Source organism: Vanacampus margaritifer, chromosome 20, assembly GCF_051991255.1.
Source record: "Vanacampus margaritifer isolate UIUO_Vmar chromosome 20, RoL_Vmar_1.0, whole genome shotgun sequence".
Taxonomy (NCBI): Eukaryota; Metazoa; Chordata; class Actinopteri; order Syngnathiformes; family Syngnathidae; genus Vanacampus; species Vanacampus margaritifer.
In genome coordinates this window covers 13,514,178-13,540,222 of record NC_135451.1, presented here as the reverse complement: position 1 = coordinate 13,540,222, position 26,045 = coordinate 13,514,178, and the positions used below count along the sequence as shown (strand labels likewise).

General features: G+C 45.6%; 2 protein-coding genes across 3 annotated transcripts in view; one reads left to right on the top strand and one right to left on the bottom strand.

Moving 5' to 3' along the window:
• The window catches only part of boc (BOC cell adhesion associated, oncogene regulated), a 51,170-nt gene extending 35,094 nt beyond the window's left edge, over positions 1-16,076 (top strand). For both annotated transcript variants that reach the window (XM_077554814.1, XM_077554813.1), the window contains 15 exons: positions 177-449; positions 3,512-3,658; positions 5,227-5,370; positions 5,621-5,914; positions 7,928-8,200; positions 8,286-8,554; positions 9,215-9,380; positions 9,508-9,576; positions 10,670-10,879; positions 10,955-11,130; positions 11,217-11,625; positions 12,706-12,920; positions 12,993-13,057; positions 13,142-13,284; positions 14,334-16,076. In XM_077554814.1, the coding sequence (XP_077410940.1) occupies positions 177-449; positions 3,512-3,658; positions 5,227-5,370; positions 5,621-5,914; positions 7,928-8,200; positions 8,286-8,554; positions 9,215-9,380; positions 9,508-9,576; positions 10,670-10,879; positions 10,955-11,130; positions 11,217-11,625; positions 12,706-12,920; positions 12,993-13,057; positions 13,142-13,284; positions 14,334-14,476 (2,996 nt within the window). In that variant the 3' untranslated portion in view covers positions 14,477-16,076. The remainder of the gene's footprint in view (positions 1-176; positions 450-3,511; positions 3,659-5,226; positions 5,371-5,620; positions 5,915-7,927; positions 8,201-8,285; positions 8,555-9,214; positions 9,381-9,507; positions 9,577-10,669; positions 10,880-10,954; positions 11,131-11,216; positions 11,626-12,705; positions 12,921-12,992; positions 13,058-13,141; positions 13,285-14,333) is intronic.
• A 1,711-nt stretch (positions 16,077-17,787) lies between these two features.
• On the bottom strand, positions 17,788-25,838 carry usf3 (upstream transcription factor family member 3). The gene is made up of 7 exons (XM_077553849.1): positions 25,702-25,838; positions 25,192-25,310; positions 25,080-25,111; positions 24,920-25,002; positions 24,617-24,713; positions 19,953-23,929; positions 17,788-19,880 (listed from the first exon to the last, which is right to left on the bottom strand). The coding sequence occupies exons 2-7, from the start codon at positions 25,233-25,235 to the stop codon at positions 18,150-18,152; spliced, it is 5,964 nt and encodes a 1,987-aa protein (XP_077409975.1). The 5' UTR covers positions 25,236-25,310; positions 25,702-25,838; the 3' UTR covers positions 17,788-18,149.
• Positions 25,839-26,045: the final 207 nt, after the last annotated feature.

Below are 26,045 nucleotides of genomic sequence, written 5' to 3'. Positions count from 1 at the left end.
CCTGGCGCAGGGTAATCCTTGCCAAGGACAAAATATTCCGACTGGCAGTGAGGGCGTGTTAACGCGTCTGGCAGCTGCAACAGCAATTTGCTTGAAACTAGAGAATGCAATTTGTGTAGAAATTGCGTGCCAATGGTGAATAACTAACAAATCCCCTCCTCCGCTCCATCATCTAGACGAAATCCCCGAGTTCACCGAGGAGCCCGATTCCGTGGTGCAGAAGCTGGGAGGCAGCGTGAGCTTGCGCTGCTCCGCCCGGCCCGCTTCCGCCTCCATCAGCTGGCGCCTGAACGGCCGGCAGCTAATGGACGGAGACCTCGGCGTGGCGCTGGGGCCCGCGGGCTTGTTCATTGCCACGCTGTCCAACGTGACGTTAGGCCGCTACCAGTGCGTGGCCACCACCAGGGTCGGGGCCCTGGCCAGCGTGCCCGCTGACGTCACCGCAGCCAGTGAGTAGCCACCCACGCAGCACACAGAGTACATTTTGCTCTTTTTTTTCTTCTTCCCCAGTTTGTCCAAAAGAACGTCCAAAAAACACAAGTTGTTGTGTTTTTCCTCTATAAAAACACTCAAAGCACCCACTTTTACATCCTGAGAGTTGGCGCATCCCCTCAGTCCTACTGCAACCCTAAAAAAACCAAACAGAACACCTTTCAGATACTTTTAGAGCAGTATGTCCCAAACTTTTTTTTTTTTTTTTTTTTTAATGCCTTGTTCTAATGGGGTTGCGACTGCTGTCAGTGTATGCGAGGTTACATTTGATATGCATCCTGGGACTGCGAGGGGGCCTGAAGCCGTGTAACCTGAAGCGCAGGAATGGAGGGGTGGGAGGTGGGGGGGTTACACCAGGGGCCAGTCGGAACAGGAAGAGAGGGACCAGGACTTGGCGAGTAGCCTCCAACCCCCATTTGCTCCCATAACACCCCCATTGCTCTCCGTAGGGCCTGACAGCTGGCCCCCGTGATGAGGTTCAAACTTGTAGCCGTGCGTGATGTGATGCCATGCATGCGTGAGGATGATGATGATGATGAGGAGGATGATGACACCAGGAGGCGTTTCAGGGCCAGTCGAGACAAGGTCCCCTCACAAGATGAGACCTGGTTATCTCCTTTCCACTTTCTCCTATCTCTCTCCAAGATAGCAAAACACAACGCAGGATGTTGCAGTATTATTACAATCCGCAGCTGCCCGCAGTCTCCTCATGGATAAAATGAATGTCCTTATCAAGAAATAAATATGGTTAAAAATGACCAACTTAAACACTCATGTTAACCTATCATGAATGCCTCAGTGTTACACTCCACAATCTCCACTTTGCTGAGTTCTTGCTACCCACAGTCTCCTGGATAATATTAGTTTCATAACTGAAAAGTAAATAAGGAAGCTACAAGTGGCCAAAATAGACATGCACGTTTGTATTATGTCACCCTGGAATCTGTCTTATTATCACATGCCACAGCACTCCTTTGTCTTGCTGCCCGCAGTCTCCTTTTGGATAAATTGAGCTTCCTTCCTGAGAAGTAAATACAAAAAAACAAGAGTAGAAATGACCACAAATAAAACATGACTATGATCTCATCCTGGATGAAGCAGTAGGATCACACTCAATGTGCTTTGTTTTCTTGCTGTCCACAGTCTTCTCTTGGATAAAATGAGTTTTCTTCCCAAAAAGTAAATAAAGGAAACATGACTAGAAACGATCAACATAAAAACACACTGTGATCTCATCCTGGAAGTAGCAGTATTATCACACTTGACAGTGCTCTGTTTTCTTTATGCCCACAGTCTCCTCTTGAATAAAATTTGTCCCCTTGCTGAAAAGTAAATAACACACCTATTTTGTCACCCTGAATTATGTCATATTATCTGTTTTTTTGTTTTTTTGCCCGCAGTCTCCTCTTAGATAAAATGAATTTCCTTCCTGAAAACTAAGTTCACAACACGGCTAGAAATAACCCAAATAAAAAACACGCCAACGTGATCTCATCCTGAACTCAGCAGTACCACCACACTAATGCTGCCCACAGTCTCCCTTCGGATACAATTGCCTTATTGCATTGCTGTGAATAATATACTGATAAATATGCAAATAGTGGAACACATCTAGATGCCCAGATGCCAGCCCTATGTGCCTGAGTGCTGCCATATTATACTCCACAGTCTCAACTTGGAAACATTTCCTGAAAAATAAAAACAGGAAGCCCTTATTCTCCTCCATTGTCTCATTCTGACTGATGCATTCTCTGCAGCCTGTAAAACCAAGTGCCACAAATTGAGTGTAGTGAAAACCAGAATTTGCTCAATTCATTGTTAGTGAGACCATAAAAAAGGGCTGACCCTAACAATGTCATCATCTTCGGCCGGACCTTGAACTTGTAGGGAGTTGCTCCATAGGAAGTGCGTACGTGCCTGCTCCCGTCTCCGTGTTTTTTTTTTTGCTATGGGGGTACTTTGATTCCCTGACTACCCTCCGTGCTATGATTGGAAATCCATAAAGATGAAGGATTTAAGCCGGGCCCCCGCCAAGCATGCGGGAGGTCCGCTCGGCTTTATGGACGCAATCAATCCTCCGATGCACGCTCGCACCTGAGAGGCGCCCATATGTGTGGAAGAATGTGGGAGGAGGAAGGTGAGCAGATATGAGTGAGGGCGGGGGGGGATGGCTGTGAAAACAACCCCTGATTGATTTTGCAAATGGAGCGCTCACAGCACTTTAGCCTGACATGTCTTTGGCTGCGCTAAGGTGTGCGTTCTGCCCCACCCCCCCCCCCACCCCCCTCCGCCTCCTGCATCATTCCTCCACGTTTTATTGCTCCGGCAGACGGACAGCAGGGCCCGGCGAGTAAATCAAGAGCCGTCTTGCAGAGAAGCCGTTTGTTCTTTGGCTTTGAGTAAATCACCGCGACGGGGCCAGCAATCGGCCAAGAACAACACACCTTCCCGGGAAAAAGAATGGAGCGGGGTCGTGTTTTGTAAGGGATACATCACACGGCTCTTCTGAGAAAAAAAAAAAAAATAGACTTAATTGTGTTACTTTTTGTCTTCATCGTCTCCTTCTATCAACCCCGCCTCCCTCGGTCTTTTTTTCCGGCTTCTTAAGAGCGGTGAGTGGCGCTTCCTCCCCGAAACCAAACTGGATCCCTGAAACTCTATAGCGCGGACACCTCTCACCTCTGACCCCTCCGTCAGGCCTCTGGCAGGGGGTTAAGGGTTCAGGGGTCAGATCTGTGTCTGCAGACTGTGTGTCTGCGGGACACTGGCGGCACATGCACCCCCCCCCCCCCTTTCACCTTCCATCTTGGTAATCCCGCTCCCACAGAACGTGCGCTGCCCCTGCTGTAATATTTTGCCTCGCGAAATTTGATTGGACTGCGTTTTTGCTAAATCAAGCCAGGCTTGTATCCTTTTCTCTGCAAAAGGGAGACCTCAATCGAACCCTAACCCTGTATGAAGAACACAGTTATTCAAGCTGTGTTGCAACCTATGTGACACCTCTGAATTTTCTCCTCAGAGCTGCGCGACTTCGAACCCGACGACCAGCAGGAGATCGAGGTGGACGAAGGCAACACGGCCGTAATCGAGTGTCACCTCCCGGAGAGCCAACCCAAGGCGCAAGTCCGCTACAGCGTCAAGCAGGAATGGCTTGAGACATCCAAAGGTACCCGACCCCACCCCCCCCCCTCCACTTCCCCGGACTATCTTCATCATTTACTGGAATGCCGTCAAGTCGCTATCTGAGCCCATCATTAAAGCGCTGATAAAGCGGATTATCTCAAGAATGTTAAATTACGGCAATTGTGGCCTGTTTATTTTTCAAAGTATTTACGTCCAAAGTTGCCTGGGAGAGAAGAAAAGCGGCCGTGCTTTTGCGGCTGGTATGCTAATAATGCCTGCGAGCTGTAGCTCCTGATAGCAGACGCTTATCTGCCAGGAAATGAACGTTTAAACGTGGACTCGAGGCTGCCACCCTCTGGTATAAAATGGAAGTGGAGCCAGTCTAACATTTCGAAACATCCATCCATTCGTTTGTATAGGAAATAGTGGCTATATTTTTTTTTTCTTTAGTATTGTTTACAAACGTGTAGAAAGGTTCGGACTCCCCAAAAAGTTCTCACACTGTAAAAAAAAAAAGAAAAGAAGTAGTGATATTTAGTTGAAAAAAACTAGTAAAGTCAATTCTAAGGAAAGTTTTGAGTACATTTTTATCAGTTTATAAAAAATAAAAAATAAACTTCAGCTTTGTTGACGGCTACTCTACCACTTGAGCCATGCCACATTTGCTGTGTCCAAAATGAGGCCAAAAATGGGTCTCTTGGAGGTACAAGGATTCCGGATTTTTTTTTTTTTTACCTGAAGGTTGTGGGTTTGTTCCTCAACCCATGAGTAGCTTTTTTTTTTTTTTCAATTAGCCCCCTTGTAAAATGTACTTCGAATTTTTGGAAGAAAAGACTTGACTAGATTTTTTTTCAAGTAAATATTGCTTTTTTTCTGAGTGAAAAAACTACTAGATTTTTCTAAGTAAATATTATTATTTATTTATTTTTTACCTGAAGGTTGTGGGTTTGTTCCTCAACCCATGAGCAGCTTCTTCTTTTTTTTAAATAAACCCCCTTGTAAAATGTACTTAGAATTTTTGAATGAAAAACTTGACTAGCTTTTTTTCAAGTAAATATTGCTTTTTTTCTGAGTGAAAAAACTACTAGATTTTTTTAAAGTAAATATTACTTTTTTTTTTTTTTTACCTGAAGCTTGTGGGTTTGTTCCTCAACCCATGAGTAGCTTTTTTTTTTTTTTTTATAAACCCCCTTGTAAAATTTACTTAGAATTTTTGAATGAAAAAACTTGACTAGATTTTTTTCAAGTAAATATTACTTCTTCTTTCTTTCTTTTTTTTACCTGAAGGTTGTGGGTTTGTTCCTCAACCCATGAGTAGCTTAAAGTTTGTTTTTGTTTTTTTAGCAAACCCCCTTGTAAAATTTACTTTGAATTTCTGAGTGAAAAAAACTTTACTAGATTTTTTTTCAAGTAAATATATATATATATATACATATATATATATTTTTTTACAGTGCAGTAGGAAGTGTCCACACCCCCGCCGTAAAAATAGCTCGGCACGCTCACGTGAATTACGGCCGCCGCCTTTGTTTTCACATCTGCGTCGCGCGTTCTTAACAGTCGTCCTTGGCCGTGATTTGGCTTTTCGAGCTGTTTCCTCTCCTTGTACAGGGAACTACCTCATCATGCCGTCAGGAAACCTGCAGATCGCCAACGCCACGCGGGACGACGAGGGCCCGTACAAGTGCGCCGCCTACAACCCCGTCACCCAGGAGGTCAAGACGTCCTCCTCGGCCGACCGCCTGCGCATCCGCCGTAAGTCGCCATCAATAGTCAACCGCAAATACGCAAGGGGATTATTATATATGCTATAAATTTGCATCACAGGACGCGTGTGGCACACATGTGGCACACACTTGCCAGTTTAGTGCCACGTTTTTCATTTGATGTCGCCTGGCAGCCATATTTCTTTGAAACGCTTGAACCGCATTCAAAGAAAGAAAGTGCGCACATTGTGATGTCAATTACAAGCAGGAAATCCCCCCCCCCCCCCCTTCCCCTCCAGGGTCCACGTCGGAAGCGGCCCGCATCATCTACCCGCCGGCGTCCCGCTCCATCATGGTGACCCGGGGCCAACGGCTGGTGCTGGAGTGCGTGGCGAGCGGCATCCCCACGCCGCACGTCACGTGGGCCAAGGACGGCGAGGTCCTGCGCGTCCACAACAACACGCGCTTCCTGCTCAGCAACCTGCTGATCGACGCCGCCGCGGAAGGAGACTCGGGAACGTACGCCTGCCGGGCCGACAACGGCATCGGCGCCACGGTCGCCGCCACCGTGCTCTACGACGTGCAAGTGTTTGGTAAGACAAACAGTGGAAGTTCTGTTTTCTTAACGACACACATCTCTACTGTCTCCTGTCCAGGGTTATGGATTTGTGTTTTTCCAGTGATTTTCCGCCTATGTTGTCACAGTCCCCCTCTTGCAGCTGGCTTGAGTTAAAGTCACGGCGCTGCAGTAATGAGCTCGGTTTTCTCCCCCTCCGATTCACAAGAAGTCAACCATCAACTCAGCCTTGACGCACACGTGCGCAATTTAGTCTCCCTTGTTGGAATATGTTCATGTTCTTGGCATACGTTCACATTTGTGTGTGTGTGTGGGGGGGTGGGGGGGGGGCGGTATTGTTTGGATCAGGTAAAAGGTACTCAACATGTCATCATGGGCCCAAAAAAATGGTGGCTGTTAAATATTCATGAGAGGGTAGTTTGTTTCGGTTTTACATGCAAAGGCGAGAATCATTCTGATACTTTGAGTTAAAAAAAAAAAATGGACAGATTGTTATTTGTGTGGTATTGATGGTTAATATCTTGAAACAAATAGAGACAAAATGGAGTTGGAATGCATTACTAGTAGCACTACTAGTCAGCTGTGTAAAGATTTTTCCAGGACTCAAGTTAGTTTAATCTTAGTTTAATCACCTCGCGTCTCCAATATTGCTGGCGTCGGGCCAAAATCTCACAAGTCACAATTTGATATTTTTTTCTCTCAAATCTCTACTATTGGTCAGTCCACAAGAGTGGGTGTTATTTTACAAATTATTGAATAATTTTAAGTGTTGAAAATGGCCTGCTCTCTTTGATGACACAATGTTTATATATTATTATTATTATTATTTTATGTATTTATTTTTTATTTTACTTATTGTATTTTAGTGACTTTTAACTCTTTGACTGCCAAAAACGTTAAATAACGTTTAGTAAAATCCTATGGAGGAGTGCCAAAGACGTTAAAAGACGTTTGTTTCAAAACAGAGGTGAAACTAACCATTTTCTATTGTTGATTACTGAAAAACGGAATAAGGTAGAAACAAACTTTTTTTTCTGATGAAAGATGAGAGTCCAATCTTTCATTTGGTAGTATGTGTGTTTCCATAGTCCAAACACATAATTTTCTATGGACCTTGAAAGATCAGTCAAAATGCTTAAAATCGGCTGGCACCCACGGCATCCCTTTTCTGAAAACGTCTGGCAGTCAAAGAGTTAAAAAAAAATAAAAAAAAAATTTTTTTATAGTTTGTTACTAGATTTTATTTGTATGATAGTGTACGGATCTCAATGTACAGCACTTAGGAAATGCTTGTCTCCTGAAAAATGACGATTTTGGAGGTTCAAGGTTTCGGCCCGATGCCAGCGATATGCAATGGAGGTCAATGTGCTGGACACGTGATACAAAAATGTATTTTAGAGATGCAACATTAATCTAATATCAGATTAATCAACAATTACTTTTATTGCATTTATTTTTTTAAGTAATACATTTTTTTCAATTAATTATTTATTTATATACTCTTTTTTTTTTTTTTTACAATAATAGATTAATCGTTTAGAGGCACTGTTTAACGTAAAACTGTAAAAATCCCCAAATATTCAGCCAGTCAACAGTAATCAAAATGAGCAAACATCTGATTTTTATTTTGCAAAACGATCAACAATTTTTCCTATTTTCTGACGCATCTTACAGACTAAGCCAGTTACTGAATCATAATCAATATATTCAATAATTAATGTCCTGTTTTTGAATAAAAGGATGAAAATAAGTAAAAAATTATACCAGATTTATTCATTAGTCCCCAAAAAATTGACAGATTAATCAATTATTAAGAAACGTATACATTTTATCACTTATTTTATTTTTTAAAATGGCACCAATACAATGAAATGGCACCTACCTATTTTTGCCTATACTGTCCTATATATTATAGACTATATAAATCTAAAAAATAAATAACAGTATTTTTTATATAGATTTCTGTTTTAATTCAAAAAAATTTTTAGGATGACTTCTAAATTGTCTGTCCCCGTCTTTGTCCTTCCAGAGCCTCCCCAGGTGGCCGTGGAGCTGCAGCATCAGGAGGCGGCGTTGGGCGAGACTGTGCGCTTCTCCTGCCAGGCTCGCGGCAAGCCGGCGCCCACCGTCACGTGGCTGCACAACGCCGTCCCCCTGTCGCCGTCGCCGCGCCACCGCCTCACCTCGCGGATGCTGCGCGTCTCCAACGTGGGCCCGCAGGACGAGGGTCTCTACCAATGCATGGCGGAAAACGGCGTGGGCAGCTCGCAGGCGTCCGCGCGACTAATCACCATCTCCACCGGTGGGTGACTCGCGAGCCGCCGCGGAGAGCCGGCGTTTATTTCGATTGCACCAAAACGATGGTTATCCCGATTTTGTCTTGACAGGGATTCCGCCCAGGGTCAAGCTGCCCTCCATGTATCGCCCGCTCAGCCCGGACAAAGTTCTGAGGGAGCAGCCGCCCGTCAGGCCCGGAGCGGCGGGGGCCACGCTGCCTCTGGACTGCGCGGCGTTACCGGGACAGATTCTGCCCGCTGAGGCGCCAATCATCCTCAGCCAGCCTCGCACGGGCAAAGCCGACAACTACGAGCTGACGTGGAGGCCGCGGCATGAGCGTGGAGCTCCCGTGCTGGAGTATATGGTCAAGTACAGAAAGGTGAGGATCAATATGTTGTTATTGTATTACGGAGAGAGAAAAACAAAGTTTGGCAGGATTCTCACTTTATTCTCAGAATTCTCCCTTTTAAGTCAGAATTCTCACTTTAAAGTGAGAATATTAGCACAAATAAAGTCAAAATTCTCAGAATAAAGTCCCATGATATACTCAGTAGAGGTCATTAGCCACTTCCTGACTATTAGCATTAGCTTAGCATGCTAAGCTAACACATTATATGGGCATCACAATGAGCCCAGGATATACCCAGTAGGGGTCGTTAGCCACTTCCTGGCTATAAGCATTAGCTTAGCATGCTAAGCTAACACATGATAGCCTATAAGACATCAGCATGACCCCAGGATATACCCAGTAGGGTTCATTAGCCACTTCTTGGCTATTATCATTAGCTTAGCATCCTAAGCTAACGCGTGATATATGACATCAGCGTGATCCCAGGATATACCCAGTAGAAGTCATTAGCCACTTCCTGGCTATTAGCATTAGCTTCTGACTTAAATGTGAGAATTCTGAGAATAAAGTGAGAATCCGTCACTGGCCCTAATCCTCTTCCGTACTGTACACATTTATTTATTTACTTTTTACACAAGAATCTGGAAGGTGAAAGCGTTCAACCATACGTGACTTCCGTGCGCCTCATAGGTGGGCGACCCGTCGGCCGAGTGGACGTCCACTAGCATCCCGGGCTCCTTGCACAAGCTGACGCTGGCCAAGCTGCAGCCGGACAGCCTGTACGAAGTGGAAATGGCCGCCAAGAACTGCGCCGGCTTGGGCCAGCCGGCCATGATGACCTTCAGGACGGGGAAAGGTACTTTAGCGACAGCGGCTAGCTTGATGCCAACACACGATGCAAACGCCGTACATGGGCGAACGAAACGGTGCACTTAAGCGTTCACTTCCCAGACCCGCACTTTAAATCTCGACGTTTCTTTCAGGTCGTAAAGGATTGGGAGGTCATAACGATCTGCCCAAAACGCCCGCGGTTCCGTCGCCAAGCCTCTCGCGTAAGTGTCGCTCCATTCGCGTACTCTACTAACTTGTATGTCCTTTTTGACTAACGTGCGCTTTTCTCAGTCTCTCTTTCACTTGTCTGCCGGATGAACTCTCAGTAAGTGTCATTCACATTAACACCTTTAAACTGCAAATTTTCCATGGGAGTAAACGGGCCTAATATATTAAATATGTTCAATTAAAAATGTGCAATGTATTTGAAAACACAAATCTTGTCTATTAGGTTAGATAAAATATTAAAATTTTATTACAAAAAAACACAATTTTATTTTTTTATACAGATTTTTTTATGATGAAAAAACTATTCATTGACAATAATGACAAAAAAAATCAGACGAGGAATGAAATATAACCGACAGTGACTTCCAAAATAAACATCAGTCTAATTCTTTATTTAAAAATTACATATTAAAAGCAATCAAGAAACAAACAAAAAAACTTGACTTAACAAATATTAACAGATTTTAAAAATCTCTCAAAAAATATTCTTAAAATATTCTCTCTTTTCCTAAATATTAAATCATAAAATTAAAAATTATTCTGTACTGCTTTTTTTTAGCCTCATGTAGACATTTTGACCTCAATTTGTGAAAAAGACATAAACATATTTTTTAAATTCTCAGTAATACAACAATCGTAAAATTTTGCGTTTAGCATCTTGGATAAACTCTAAAATTAAATTATTTAAAAAAAAAAAAAAATTCTCACATTTTTATTTTAATCTCATAATGTTGCTGATTTTTTTCCTTTAAAATGGGGAGTGGGCTTCTTCATTTGTTTGTATGTTTGTTAATAAAAAACTGCAAAAATAAAGTTGCCACAAAATTTGTAAAATAATAATAGTAAATATAAAAATGGACACAAAATATGTGCTATTTTCTTTTTGGCAGTTGTTCATTTATATCAACTCTTAAATTCTGTTAATGAAATGGCCATCAATTAAAAATGATCCCTAAAATGTTCCGTTCAATTCCCATGCAAACTTTTCAGGAATTTCTTTTAACACCTTTCCTTATCAAACTCTCAAGTCTCGTCCTCATCTGTCCAATCTCACGTCGATTTCTTGACTCCGCCTCCTCAACGCAGCCCCCGAGGCGCCGGACAAGCCGACCGTTTCCACGGCGACCGAGACCTCGGCGTACGTGACGTGGATCCCGCGCGGCAACCGCGGCTTCCCCATCCAGTCCTTCCGCGTGGAATACAAGAAGGTGAAGAAGGCGGGCGAGGACTGGGTGACGGCGGAGGAGAACATCCCGCCGTCGCGGCTCTCCGTGGAGATCACCGGCCTGGAAAAAGGTGGGCCGGCTCGAACCCAATCGGCGGAGGAGAACTCGTGACAGCAAACGTGGTTAACCCGATTGTCCCTCGTAGGGACGTCCTATAAATTCCGGGTGGTTGCGGTCAACGTGATCGGGTCCAGCCCGCCCAGCGCCCCCTCCAAGGCCTACACGGTGGTGGGCGGGAGGACTCACGAACGCCCCGTGGACGGACCTTACATCACCTACAACGAAGCCATCAATGAAACCACCATCATCCTCAAGTGGACGGTAAAGACGGGAAGAAGAAAAAAAAAAAGGACGAATGTTGAGAAAATCCTAATTAACGTGATTCTTTTTTTCTCCCCCCCCCGCAGTACACTCCTGTGAACAACACGCCCATCTACGGCTTCTACATCTACTACCGGCCCACGGACAGCGACAACGACAGCGACTACAAGAAGGACGTGGTGGAGGGCGACCGCTACTGGCACTCCATCGGCGACCTGCAACCCGAGACGGCGTACGACATCAAGATGCAGAGCTTCAACGAGAAGGGCGAGAGCGACTTCGGCAACGTGGTCATCCTGGAGACCAAGGCCCGCCCCCACCACCACCGGCCCGCCCCCTCCGAGGGCCCCGACCGCGAGACGGGCCGCCAGGGCGGTCTGGTGCAGCGGCCCGGCGACCTGCCCTACCTCATCGTGGGCGTGGTCCTGGGCGCCTTCGTCTTCATCATCGTCGCCTTCATCCCCTTCTGCCTGTGGAGGGCTTGGGCCAAGCAGAGTAAGACGGCCACGCCCATTTATTACGTTGCGAGCAAATCAAATCAACACGCTGGTGTTTTTCTAAATGATGCGTTCAAGGGAATTTAGGGAAATGGCAATTTTAGAAATTCTCCTGTCAGACGTTTTCTCAAAGAATTATGTCTTTTCCTTATTGGGGGGTTATCAAAATAAAAATAAAATAATAATACAACAAAATTACAAATTATAATTTAAAATAATCTGCACTTGAGGTTCATTTTCAAATTTGAAAATGTTTTTTAAAAAAATTAATTGAAAATTACAAATCCAATTTTTCCTATTACATTGTTAAATTTATAGTTTATTAGTTTTAAATACTTTCTAAAGAGCTTTCCAGAAAATTTTAACAATTTTGAAGTTCAGAAATGTTCAAAACTTTCTAAAGACTTTCTGGAATAATGTATAGATTTAAAAAAAATAATAATTATTACAATCTTAAATTTAATGTTCATACATTTAAAGTATAATTTATGAACTTAAAAACACCATTTATGTATTTATTTTTTTAAAGTTCAAAAAGAAAAAATTTTTTTTATCTTAAATCTATCTAGAAACATGTCAATTTTGAATTAAATGTTATATTTTAAAGTTTATAATTTTCCAAAACTGTCTAAAGACTTTCTAGAAAAATGTAGATTTTTGGGGGGAATTACATTGTTAAATAAAAAATTAATACGTTTTGAAAATATATAAAATATAGATTAAAAAAAAATTGAATTACAATGTTAAATTTAAAGTTCATAAATTTAGAATATAATTTATGAATTTAAAAAGAGCTTTTATGTTTTTATTTAATAAATAAATCAAAACATTCTAAAGCCTGTCTAGAAACATGTAAATTTTAAATGAAATGTTATATTTTAAAGTTGATAAATTTCCAAAACTTTCTAAAGACTTTCGAAAGATGTGTAGATTTCAAATTTTAGAATTTTCCTAGAAAATGTAGATTGGAAATTTTTGAATTGTTAAATTGAAAGTTTCATGACTACAGTTGTGAAAAACGTACTTTAAAGCATAAGTGCAAACGTTTGTGCGCCTTTTTTTTTTTTTTTTTTTGCAGAGCAAACGTCCGACTTGTGCTTCCCGGCCGTGGCGGCGCCCGCGTCGCAGTCGTGCCAGTACACGATGGTGCCCCTGCAGGGTCTGGCCCTGGTGGGGCGCTGCCCCGCCGACGGCCACCTGACGGTCCCGCACGCCGTTTACCCTCACAACGGGCACAGCGGCAAAGCCCACCACCACCAGCACCTGGCCCACGGACAGGCGGGACTCCACCAGGTACGATCTTGAGACTTGACCATTTCTCGGAATGTTGAAGAACCTTTATTGATGGCGTGGCCTTTGTTGTAGGAGGACATGGAATGTGACACATTGTTGCCGCAGGGACTGGCCAACGGGTACCACTTCTGCGCCAGGTGACGTTCACGCGCCAGCCGACCTGCTTTGAAGTCATTCGAACCCTTTTCACTCATTATTTTTTTTTCTTTCCCCCTCTTCAGAGATCCTGATCACAACGAGCACACATTAGGGTCAGCTGATGATTCCTCGCTACGGCTCCTCAAGTCTTCCTGTCACCTGGATGACGAGCAGGAGTTCATGCGGGACGGGGACGAGGACGAGGAAGGGGAGGAGCTTTCCCAAAGTACGCCCTTGTCACTTGTTGTTACTGCTGCCTTCAGTTGTACACTCTAAAAACAGTTGGGTCAAAAATGGACCGATCCTCTACTTGGGTTAACTCAACCCAACTTTGGGTCAAGAAATGGGTCTTTTAGTGTAAACAGTGGTCAGATACTTAACTTGGGTCAAAAAATAAAAAAAAACTCATAAAGTTGGGTTAAATTGACCCATAAAGTGGATCCATCCATAATTGGGTTACTTTTGACCCAGCTGTTTTTTACAGTGTAGTTAACCTAATAGAATCTACAAACTTTCTCCTTTTTTGAAAGTAATGATGTCTTTATTTCTAAAGATGTAATTAAAAAAAAAAAAAAGTATTATTTTTTTAATTTAGTTATTTTTAAACTATTTTTATTTTGTTGTTGTTTTCAAAACAAATCAGTTTTAATCTTTTATAATAATCGATTTTTCTACAAAAAGTCCTATAAGCAATTGAAATTTTCTCTGGAAAAAAAAAGAAGAAATCTTTCCAAATAGTTTCAACCCCCCCCCAAAAAAAAGATTTCTCTATTTGCTAATTCCTCATTTTACTCAATTAACTTTTTTGAGACACATTAATTTTTCTACATTTTATGTTCACAAATAAAATGTAAAGTAAATGTTTGATCTTTGTTCTTTAAATACAATTGAAATACTTTAAACAAATATTTTTTTCTTGACTAAATTTTGTAAAGGCAGTTTTTCCCCCAAAATAAAAAAAAGTTGTTCTCTACATTAACATGCAAAAATATCAGTTTTAGTTTCAGTTTAAATTTGTTTTTAAAGTTATTAAATGTGCATTAAACTTATTGTAACGCAGTAAAATGACATCAACAATGTCTGCTTTGTCTTCATGTGCTTCTAATCAGCTGCTGTTTTTTTATGTTTTTTTATTTTTTTTTTTGGGGGGGGGGGGGTTGAGATTCCTCGGCGGGCCACATGTAAGCCGGGGAAACTTCCACACGCTCATAGTTGACATTTTCCTCCGACCGACTTTCGCTCCTGCTGACAGCTTTCTCTTTTTCTCAAATGCAGAACGGACGTCTTCGCCCACCGTCGTATCGCTGGAAGACGAAGGAATTTTCACCACGTCGTCGACCGCCACGCCGCCGCCGCCGCTATTCGAAGACGCCATACAGGAAGCTGATATCCCGCCCAGTGAAGCAACGTATTCGTAAAAAAAAAAAAAAAAAAAAAAAGACTTTTTAAAGAGGAATCTATTTATTTTTGTACCACAGATATTTATGTATTTATGCCTTTGTACATACTGTATGTTTGATAACTGTATATAAGGTTATTTTCATATTGAAAGAGGCTCTATTCACAAGTCCCACCCTTTTGTCACGTGTGCTATTAAATAAAAATAAAAAAACATTTTTTTCATAATTCTAAAGATTTTTTTTAAATTCAAAAATAAAAAAATTCAGGGTTAAAGCACAATTATATAGACTCTTAAAATGAAGTTAGAATTGTGAATAAAAATGCAATCTATATTATTTAGATTTTTTTTCTCCAAAATTCTAATTTACTTAGGGAAATTTTTAATTTTCTAATTAACACTGCCATTGACGACTATAATCGTCAAAAATTCATTTGAACTATTTCTATTAGTTTAACTTTTTTTTCTCCACTTTTGTTAACAAGAGTATGAAAACCTAAAAATTTTTTTTTTTTTGTACATTTAGAACAGATTTTAAATTAGTGATAAATCGTGAGTTAAGTAGTGAACTCATGCGATTAATTACAATTAAAAGATGTAATCGGCTGTGGATGATTATTAAAAATTAGGGGTGTCGGTCGATTAATTTTTTAATAATAATAAGTAATTAATTGCATGACTTTAATAGTTAACTCACAATTAATCACACATTTTATATCTGTTCAAAATGTACAATAAAACAATTCTAGGTTCTCATACTCTTAACAAAAGTAGAAAAAAAATTTAAACTAATAGAAATTGTTCAAATGATTTTTTGACGTTTATAACCGTCAATGGCAGTGAATAAGTTAAAAAAAATATTCATACTTCCAAGTTTTTTCCCCCCTTTTAACGTTCTAAATTAATTTTGAAAAGAAATATTGCAAATTCCGTACAACTGAACTGACACCCTCCCAAAAAACTAATTTAATTGTGCAAAATGTGCTTTATTTAATTTTTTCAGTTTTTCTAATTTTTTTCCAACAGTTTATTCTTCTTTCTTTTTTTAAAGGCTGACTTAATTTCAATTCAAATCTACAAAGGCATTTTTATTCACAATTCCAAATTATTCAAAATTAAGCTTTTGTATTGGAAAATTGTTTCGCCTTTCAAAATGTTGACTTTCATCCAAACATAAGAAAAAAATTTCCCCCCCTTTTAACCAGCACTTGTCACATAGCTCATTCCCCAACGTCTTCATGGATCCGTCAGTGACGCTTTTTTATCGATTATGTATAGCAACAATAACCGCATTATTAACAAGCTATTAGTGAACTTATGCCACATTGTGTGAAAAAGATGATATATTGTATAGTAGTTATTTATTTTTTCCCACGGGATTGTGGACACCTATCAGTCGCCGATAAGCTGCATTCATCCCTGCTTTGTTACCAAAATGGCCGCCTGTGGCAGGTGTCAGTATTTCTCACGTCGCTGTTTTACAAGTATTGCGCCTTCTTGTGCCAGCAAAATGAAGGAAATTCACAGTGCAGCCTTCTTTGTACGTGTGTGTGTGTGTGTGTGTATATGTGTGTGTGGCCGAATCACTATTGCATGTAAATAAAAGCTTATGAAGTCGATTTGTGTGTTCGTGCGCCGTGCATTTTTCCAATTCCCCGCGTGTCATTCGTCGCGGTTTTCCAGCCTCGCCACATTTGTTTCCCTGCGAAAACAGTTGACAGTGTAATATATTTCAAGCTCTGCGGTTGGCGTCGTTTTGAATATATACAGTATATATATTTTATTTTTTTTATTTTTTATGAGCTGGGATTGTGTAATGAAAACCACATTTTCAAATGTTTCAAGATTTTAAACATTTTTACATCAGAATTTACTTTTTAATTAATTATACTTTTGCAAAATAGTTGTAATTCAAAGATTTCATTTTTTAAATGCTCAAACTTAAGCTTATTTATTCACTATCTTAAATTTTTTATAATTTTAAAGCAAATTCTACTTTATGAAAAATTTGAAACAGTTTCTACGAAAATGCTACCATTTTTATTTTATCTAAATATATCTTTTTTTTTTTAAATCAAAATGCTAATTTAAAAAAACATTTTTAATAAATTTATTCTAAAACTGTTTTAATACTTTAAATACAAAATAAACATTCTAGATTTTTTTTTTTAAGAGTTTAACTTAACATTTTATAAAAGTTATTTTACACGCACGATCCTGTTTTTAGACCACAAGGTCACGTGACTTCAGCAGCTTGAACCGGAAGGAGGTCAAGATGAAGCCGGCTCCTTGACGAGCAATGCAAGTAGTGCTTGTTTTATTCTCGCGTATCTCCGGGGGGGGCGTTATGGAACTTGCAAAAACGACTCCAGACACTACGACCGTCCACATACGAAGGATGTATTCTTTATTCGTTTCGCGAAACATAAAATTCATTAGGATAAATGTGAACGGAGATCAACTTGTGCGGACTTCCAAAAGAGCAGTTTAAGGAGATGGCTTGAGTGTTCGACGGCTGAAAAAGAAGAAATGAGCTGACCTGAACCAGAGGTAAAGTTTTTTGTTTTTTTTCAACTGACACTAACTTGCTCCAGTTTCAACAAGCTAGCCTTCCTTTAAGCCTGTCTGTCATATCTGGTTGTCTTACGTCTTTAATAGTTGTTGGGGGGTAAATTTATTATAGTAAGTTAATTTGTCATACATGTCACAGCTGCACGAAAGACAAAACAAAAATTTTAAAAAATCAGGTGGTAAGTTAGACAGACAACGCCATTTTAGCATTTTCCCCCTCGTCATTTATTATTGTCGTCCGGCAGTCGGGGTATTGCCAAACGCCTAAAATTTAAAGTAAACATAAATTAAAACCCCTGGGCGTTATTTTATTTTGAAATGGCTTGGTCAGAACCAACAAAAAGCCAAAAAAATGGTCAAATAACTCCCAGGGGTTAAATATAATCGCTTACTTCTTCGGGAAGGCAGTATATGTCAAATGTTTGCTACATATGAAGGCGGAAGGCTTCACTTCGCTGGCGTTAATTAAACATTTGTATGTTCTTCCACGTCTATACTAGTGAATTTGGCACCGGGGATATCATTCTCGGACAGAATTAGTAGATTTAGACAGTTTAGTAGTCTAGTAGACTGTTTACATTATTAGCATGAGTGGCCGGCCTAGTTTGACCCCCTCGCTAGACTCATGAATATTAATTAGGTGTGGTGACGTATAACTAGCGGTATCCCATCGTAGAATGTTTCTAAAACTTTTGAATCATAGCGAAAGGAGTCAAAATGCACCACCTGGTGGCGAGACAAATTTGGAGCAGGCAGAAATTCAGAACAACCGCTTATAAACTTTATTAATTTTCTTTGTCTATGTACAAATACACAATCTAACCTTCTGATATGAAACGTGTGTATTTACAAAATAGATTCTGTACACAACCTGATATAAGTTAGCCATTAACGCTGCAGGTTTCTTCTTTAAAAACAAATAGAAAAATCAAAGAATTCCACTGAATTGTTCTTTTACATCCAAACTGATAACGTTGCCCATAAAGCTTGAAGCACATTCTTTAAAAAAAACATTTTTTTTTTTAAAAGAGCTTTGAAATGATCATGACAACAAATGCGATGGAAACAGTCGCGTAAACAGTAGCCCCTTTCACACTGCCCGTTTCACGCCGTTTCCACGCTCACACGGCCGAGCTGCCGTCGTGTCCCAGGATGTGGCTGATGTTGTGCGCCGGCCTGTTGGGTTGCTTCCCCGACTCGGCGGCCGACGCGTTGGCGAGCGACAGCAGCGGCGACATGGGCATGGCCGAGCCGTCGGCGGGCATCCCGGCGGCGATTTCCGGGAAGAGCGAGGTGAGGCTGAAGTTGGAGATGTGCGGCGTGATGCCCGACGAGTTGGCGATGGGCATGGGCGGCATGTCGGGCAGCAGCGGGAAGCTGGCCTGCGCGAAGCCCACGGCGCGCGGCGGCGACAGGATGGAGCCGAAGCGGTTGTTGAGGGCCGGCGGGGCGCTGGGTTTGTCGGCGCTGGGGCTGGTGAACATCTGGTTGGAGAAATACTGCAGGGTGACGTCGCCCGGCAGGCTGGGGTGGGCCGCCGGCGAGTAGGACGGGTAGAAGGAGGGTAAGGTGTTCTGCGGCTCGACGGGCAGCAAGGAGGGCGTGCGCGAGGCGTTGGGCTGACTGACGGGCGGGATGAAGGTGGAGTTGGCGTTGATGGGCGGGTTCATGCCGCCCTCAGGGATGAACGGGAAGCCGAAGTTCTGCGCCAGGTGCTGCTCGGCCACCAGGTTGTTGTCGCCGGGCACTTGGGCACCGTCCGCCATGAAGCGGACGATGGCGCTGCGGCGTGCCTCGCCGCCCGACTGCGGCCGGCCCAGGAGTACGCCGCCTCCGGACGGGAGGGGCAGGTGGCCATCGGGCTCGAAGGGGTTGCCGGGCCGCAGCGTCCCCGAACGGGGGCGCTCGCCCGGCCGCAGCTTGGCGGGCTGCGCGTGGCGCGAGTGCTGGCTGACCGGCGGCCGCGAGGGTGCCGAGGGTCGGCCCGGCTCAGCGGGGTGGGCCGCCCGTATGGCGCCGTGCATATTAGCGTTGACCTGAGAAATGTGACTTTTATTCATGGTGGGTTTCTGACCGGGACTGGACGTTTTGGCCTGGATGTCCGCCGAGGAGGGTCCGGAAGCGCAGGGGTACTCCATGCTGACCGGCGGGCAGCACTGCGGCGCCCTCTGGTGGTTCCCGTCCGGCGACAGGAGGCTCTGCATGAAACTATGATGACAAGCTTCCTGTTCGCGCAGCAGCGCCGGTCCCACGTGCGGCCCCTGCGGCCCCAGGTGGACACCCGCATAGCCGCCGCCACCGCGGTTCCTACCGTCTGGCGGGGGGCCGACGCCCATTCGGAAACTTCCCTGCTGCTGCTGCTGCGCCCGCTGCGACTTGGGGGCCATGTCGCTCCCGCGGGAAACTTGAGCCTCAAATCCGGCCAGCTGATGCGCACCCGGTCCCGCCGACATGCTTTTGAAGGGCGGGCACTCCGACACGCGCTGAACGTCAGCTGACCCAGAGTGGTCCGAGGGGAGGCGGCCTTGCGGGTTGTGCGCCGCCACGTTGGTTTTACCTCTCCCCGACGCGTCCATGTAGCCGCGCAGGTCGCCCTGCTCCGGCGCGGCGCCGCCCCGGCCCGGTTGGAGGTGGTGCGCCATACGCTGCTGCTGCTCGGCGCTCGTGGTGCTTTTGCCGATGAGCGCCTCGGCGGAGTAGTTGGAGACGCGGTGGCGCTCCTGGCGGGACGGCGCGCACGACAGCTCGGACGAGCGGGACGCCGGGTTGCTGGGCGGCGAGATCAGCTGCTGCTGCTGATCCAAAGTCCTTGAGGTCATCATCCTCTGCATGGCGGCGTGATCTTGACCGGGCTGAGGCGAGACGCACAAAATGTTAACATTATTTAGTGAGTTTTTTGCTTGACAATGTGAGAGAGGACTAACCTTGAGGTGGTCCTGCTGCGCCAGGTGGTTGCTGTGGTGGGTTCGAGCTCCTGCCGCTTGGGCCTCACAGCTCTTGTCCTGATGTCGGAAGTGCTGCTGTTGTATCTGTTGCTGCAGATGTTGCTGGTGCCTGCTATGGGAGTTCTGCTGCTGCTGCTGCAGCTGTTGATGGTGTTGTTGTTGGTGCGTTTGATGCTGCTGCGGGTGCGACTGTTGGTGCTGCGCCGGCTGATGCGACTGTTGGTGGGTTTGCTGCTGATGCGGCGCCTGTTGCGGGTGCGAGTGCGACTGCTGGACGGCCGACTTTTCCAAATGATGTTGCTTCTGCTGCATGGCGACGGCGGCGGAAGAGCCGGTCTGGCTGCCTCGGACCATCCCCCTCTTCTTGTCTTGCTGGAGCGCCCTCTGGTGGAGCGAGTGGCGCTGCGCGGGGTCCGGCTGGCTCAGGTGGTGTTGCAAATGGTACAAGTGGTGTCGCTGTTGCTCCTGCTGCTGCTGCTTCATGTAAAGGTTGCCTCCCAGGTGTTGGCTCGGCTGGGCGGCGGGATGTTGCGGGTGGGGTGGGTGGAGCACCCCCGGCTGGTTTTGCTCGGGGGGGCAGTGGGCGTCGGCGGCTCGGACGACGGTGCTCATGAAGGAGTTGGTGGAGAAGAGGGATCCTTCCGAGTTGATCCTCGCCATGGTTGAGGACGGAGGAGGAAGTTGTCCTACCATCATCTGGCCGTGGTCAGCTGCTTTCACGTCCATGTGGCCCACGGTGGGCGGTGGCGGCGGCAGCGGCGGGCACGGCTTGGCCCGTTTGGCGGTGTTGAGCATGGCTTCCTCCTGGGCCTGCCGCTTGGAGAGGATCTTGACTTGCCGCTCCGCCTGAGCCCTCATCAAAGCCGTTTTCATGGGGGCAAACTCATTCAGCTGAGAGCACGGCGACAGCGCGTTGTTGGACGGTTGGGAAATGTGGCCGGCGACGGGCGCCGAGCACTGCTGGCCCGCCAGACTGGGGGAACCCGGGTAGGCTTGCTGCGAGGAGCTGGGCCTGATCAGGTTGTTGACGCTCAAGCTGGCCACGGTGCCGCTCTGGGCTGAGCTCTGAGTCTGGACCTGCGGAAGCGGCTGAGGTTGCGAGTACGTGATGAGGTGAGCCGGCGGGTGCCTGCCGACAGATCCGTCGCCAACTTGCCCTCTGACTGGCTGAACTGGCGGTTTAACGGCGTCTACGGGTTTGGTCACTTTCACCTGCTGCACATTGGAGGCTTTTTCTTTACTGGCGGGACCTTTGGGTGGTTGCCAGGCGTCGTTGCCGGCGCACCTCCTCCCCGGACTGTCCTGCTCCAACATGGCCAGCGCCAGCATCTCGGCCTGCTCGGACGTGAAGGTAAACGTTCCGAAGGAGCCGGAGGAGGCGGCGTTCATGCTTTGACCTTGAGGGAGCATGGAGGCCACCGAGAAGCCTCTGCCACCCGCCGCCACCGTCGCCATGGCAGAATCAGTCACGGCGGGCTCCATCGTTTGATCATCTAGATTGGTGTAGACCCCGTGAGATGGCACATAATCTTTCTTCGGTGTCGTTTCAGAGGAAGACGCTGCTAAACTTGTAGAAGGATTTTCCTCCTGGGTCTGTCTGATCTTCGCTGCCGGCTGAGGAAGTTTTTCGGTCGGCACATTCGCGTGGGGCTGCTGAGTCGTACCGGCGCTAACCGGCGGAGTTGCAGTTGTGGACACGGCGGGCGAAGGAGTACCGCAAGGCAGCGGATCGGTGTTGTTGGGTCTCTGGGGACAAGATGCCGATTGTGAGCTCTGAGTTGTGAGGACGACCGCTGTAGCAGGACATGCGGTGTTCACGACGTCGCCGGCGCTCGTGACTGTGACGACAGTTTTGCTCAGTTTCGACACCGGAGAGGGAAGCGCTGAGTCGCTTTGCGTTGTGTGAGTCGCTACACTGTTAGCTTCTGATTCTACAGGTTGGCTGACGTTTGAACACGCAGCCGCGGCTCCACTCACCGACGGCGTGACTGAGGTTGCGCCGGCTACTGTCGCCGCAACACTCGAGCTAGCTTGACTGAAAATAGTATCAGCGGGATTCGAGCTGACACTTTGCGGTCCGGGTTGACTAAATCCGGTCGTGCAGAATGTAACGCAAACAAGCGGCGAGTTTTGTGGTGAAGTGACACTTTGTACGGCTTCAGTCGACGCCGTCGTGGCGGCTACGGCAGGAATGTCGGTGGTCTGAGATGTTTTCTGGTTTTCGTCTGAGCTGGCCTGGCTAAGCTCGCTTTTCTTAGATGCTTTGGTCTTTTTTGCCGTCGGCCGCTTAGCATGGGGAGTCGTCCGCAGCCTTTTTCCGGCACTCGCCGTCGGACCAGATTTGACCGGGCTCGGGTGAAGCGCCTGGGGGGCGGTCGCGGTCGCAGGAGGCTGTCGTTTCGGCTGGACCACTGCAGGCGGACCGCCGCCGTTGTTGTTGTTGCTCTGGCTAAGCGGAAGACCCTGAGAGATGCTCTGGTTCAAACTGCTGAGGGCGCCGAGACTCTTGAGAGCCACGTTGGTGGTCGGTTCCTCCGTGGTGGTCGGCTGGACCAGCTGGATTGTACTTTGGGAAGCGCTTTTGTCCGAAGTCTTCATGGGCTGCAGGGCGAACACCTGCCCGTTCACGGTGATGGTCTGCGGGCTGGCGGCGGACGCTTGGCTCATCTGTGACGTCACCGGCGGTTGTGCCGGACGCGGCAGAATGTGCACCAGCTGCTTCCCGCCCACACTCGTTGAACTGTTGGGTGTTTGCGTGGCGGGTAGTGACGGAGGCGCAGCGGCGGGATTCTGAGGGGTGGGCGGGGCTTGATTGGGAGCCTGGATGATGACGATATGCTGACAGGGCGTCGGGTTGCTCGCTTCTTCCCTCATGACGGGCTGGCTGGAGCAGGAGTTAGCCTGCTGCAGAATAACCACGCTGGGGTTGTTGCTGCTCTGCGGCGCCGTGGCCGGCGCGCCGCCCGGGTTGACCTGCAGCACCTGCATGGTCTGGAGGAGTGGCAACTGCTGCTGCTGAGGGATGAGCGACGCCGGCTGGAGTACGGCCGACTGCGGCTGGGATACGACGGCGGGGCAGGCCACCATCGCCGGCTGCGGCAGCACGGCGCACTGAGGTTGCGGGGCGAGGACTGGGATAGCAGGTCGCAGCTGGGGCGGCCTTGCTTGCTGCATCTGGATTTGAATGGGCTGAACGGGAGGCGGCTTGGTGACCACGGGGCACACCGTCACCTGGTGGACAGCTTGGGTAGTGCTCCCGTGACTCTGACAGACGGGATGCACTGTGTTGCCGGCCATCTGCAGCGTCGTCCACGTGGTTTGCGTGCTACCCGCCGCCCCCGCCCTGAGCAGGGTTTGACTGTTGGGAATGGCAGCCCTGAGGGTGGTGTCCCTTATTGTGGCGAGGCACGAGACCGGCGGCGGAAGTTGCGGCGCTGAAGTCGAAGCGATGTTGGTCTGGGCGGAGGCGGCAGGTGGCTGGGGGATGGCGGCGTTTACAGCCGGGAGCTGGAGGGTGATGTAGGACACGGCAGGCGGCTGCGGCGGCGGCGGCTTCTCAACCACGCACTGCTCCACCACCGCCAGGCCTGCCGTCGACTGGGCCACACTCGAACCCGAGTGAAGCGACGTAGCGCAAGTGGTCACTTGCAGCAAGGCGCCATTCACCCTCACCTCCGAGGGCGACTCGAGGATTAAAGTTTCCGGGGGCTGCTTCCCGGGGCTGCTCTCTTTCCCCGCGGGGCACATCACGTTGCCGTTGGAATAGACGATGATTCCTTTGGGCAGCTGATGAGTGGGGGTCACTTTGGCCACTTTGGCGCAGCGCTGCTTGCCCTTCCAGTGGACGGTGGGGTCTTCCAGGATGTTGATGTCGTGGGCCTTGAGGAGCTCGATGTAGTGGGCGCTCTCCTTGCGAAGCTCCTCACAATGACGCCGCAGCCGTCGGATCTCCTCCGCTGCGGAAGTCCAGATCGTACACAATCATTTGTCACAGCCGCTGTATACGAGTGCACAAAAATACTTAATAGGGAGGTCTCGTTTTAAATTGTGCTTTTATTTTTTTAGTCTTACAGCTGTGTAATGGGAAAATTGAATGGGTGAATAACAGAACTCAACCTTTTTTATTATTATTAAACTGTCTATTTTTATTACCCTTCAAGTAGTAACACATCAGCATATTAGCTCTTTCAAAATAGGGCATTTTTTTTGCAGGGTAGTTTTTTTTTTTTTTTTAAACACAAAATAAGATAAAGATGATGTCATTCAAACATTCCCTCCCTCAAAATATCAGCTGATTTTTGCCCATTTTTCTCTGTTAAGTTAAACAAATACTGAAGGAAAGAATATTGTAAAACACACAAATATTCTGCCTTTAATTCATATATTCAATTGTAAGCGTTAAGAGATCAAAAAACAAGTTATTGTCTTTTTTTTTTATTGACTGATTTATCGGTTATCAAAATTGAATTTTGCTAAATATTGGAATCAGCCTAAAAAAAATCCTTATCAGTTAATAAAACAAATATAGGACACCTGTCATATACTTACTAAATAACTATATCCTGCTACTATTAAAAGGAAAAGCAACATTTAGTGTTGTAATTTAATAAAATTGTTGGATTCTGACATTGTTTACATATTACCTTGGACTTTATCGCCACCCTCCAGGAGCATTGCGTCATTTTGTTTCTTCAGCTCGGTGATGTAGCGAAAGGCCTGGTCCAGGATCATGTTCTTACTCTGAGGACAAGAGACAAAGGTGAGTGAATTGAATCTAATTTCAACCAAGAGGGTGCGGTAGCATATATAAATAAACAACCATTCACAATGAACACCTTTGGTCAATTTCTTCAATCAGCTTAACGTGCATGCTTTTATAATGTGGATGGAAACATTTAATTGTGGAGAGAGCATAAAAAAACATACTATAGTTGAATGCATGTTACCTGTTTAAGTGCTTGTGAACAGGGCAACAGATTGCCAATGCGGTTAATCCCTGCATTTATCTTCTCTTTGCGATGCCTCTCGACTGGATACAAGAGAGGAAATGTAAGTGACCGCAAGGTCACCCACCACAGGTGACAATTAAACATTTGAATATTTTACCTGCATTGTGAGATTCTTTGTTTTTCTTCTTTCTGCAAAAGATTTAGGAAAGTATCTGATTAAATACATGACGTCTTTTTTCTTTTTTTTTTAATAGCATTGTAAGACTTACTTTGGTTTTCGACCAGTTGTCTCAGTTTCAGTCATCTCTGGCATGCTTTCCCAAGCAGTTGCCTGTCAGGCTCGTCAACACGCTCACCAGTTTGACCTGAGATCTTTCCTGTGTCCGTCCTGCAATGCAAACAACATCCACGATGACACAGTATGTATGGAACAAGTAGAAAAGATTGACAATTTTTAGAAATTCTCTCAGGGTGGCTTAGAAACCAGCGTTGCTACATTAAAACCACACATTGTTACAACGGAAAGCTAAACGTAACTCATTTGGATAAGTCTGTAGACACGGTGTGACAAAAATAACACACATAGCGGAATACTGTATTGTGCAGTCGCTTTATTTATTTATCACGATTGTGATTCGAAGACAAAGTAGCAATCTATGCTTATCCCGGCTAGTTCGCTAATAGTTAGCCTAGCTCACTTTTGAAAGCAGAAAACGAGCGCCGTTTCGTCGCTACTACGCTGACCAAACGCTTTTAGAAGAGCTTTTGTTCACACTCACCGGTAGTTTGGACATTTTATGTAACTGTCTGCGCCTACGACAACTTAGGAGAGGAGTTCGAGAAGCTAAGTGTGTGCTAGCTACCTAGCATGCTAGTTCAACCCAGCTCCCAAAACAATCTAGCTGCGAAAAGAGGCGGGCGCTTAGGGAGCAGAGAACCAATCAGATTTCAGAGCAGGGGGGACGTAGCCAATCAAAAGCGCCTGTGTGGATGTGTACGCCTCACATTATGTATGCCGTTTTGAAGTTGTTTTTTTCTCCTTCAACAAATTGGGTCGCGGGATATATATTTTTTAATGTATTCAGATTGTTCTAATACTTAATTAACCAAACGAGAGTTTTTT

Bases quoted from the DNA above. Each gene is read 5' to 3' on its own strand.
- usf3 (XM_077553849.1), bottom strand. From the start codon at position 25,235: ATGCCAGAGATGACTGAAACTGAGACAACTGGTCGAAAACCAAA. The intron at 25,112-25,191 runs GTAAGTCTTACA...AATCTTTTGCAG, and splicing joins ACAACTGGTCGAAAACCAAA to AAAGAAGAAAAACAAAGAAT. The intron at 19,881-19,952 runs GTTAGTCCTCTC...GTCTCGCCTCAG, and splicing joins CGCAGCAGGACCACCTCAAG to CCCGGTCAAGATCACGCCGC.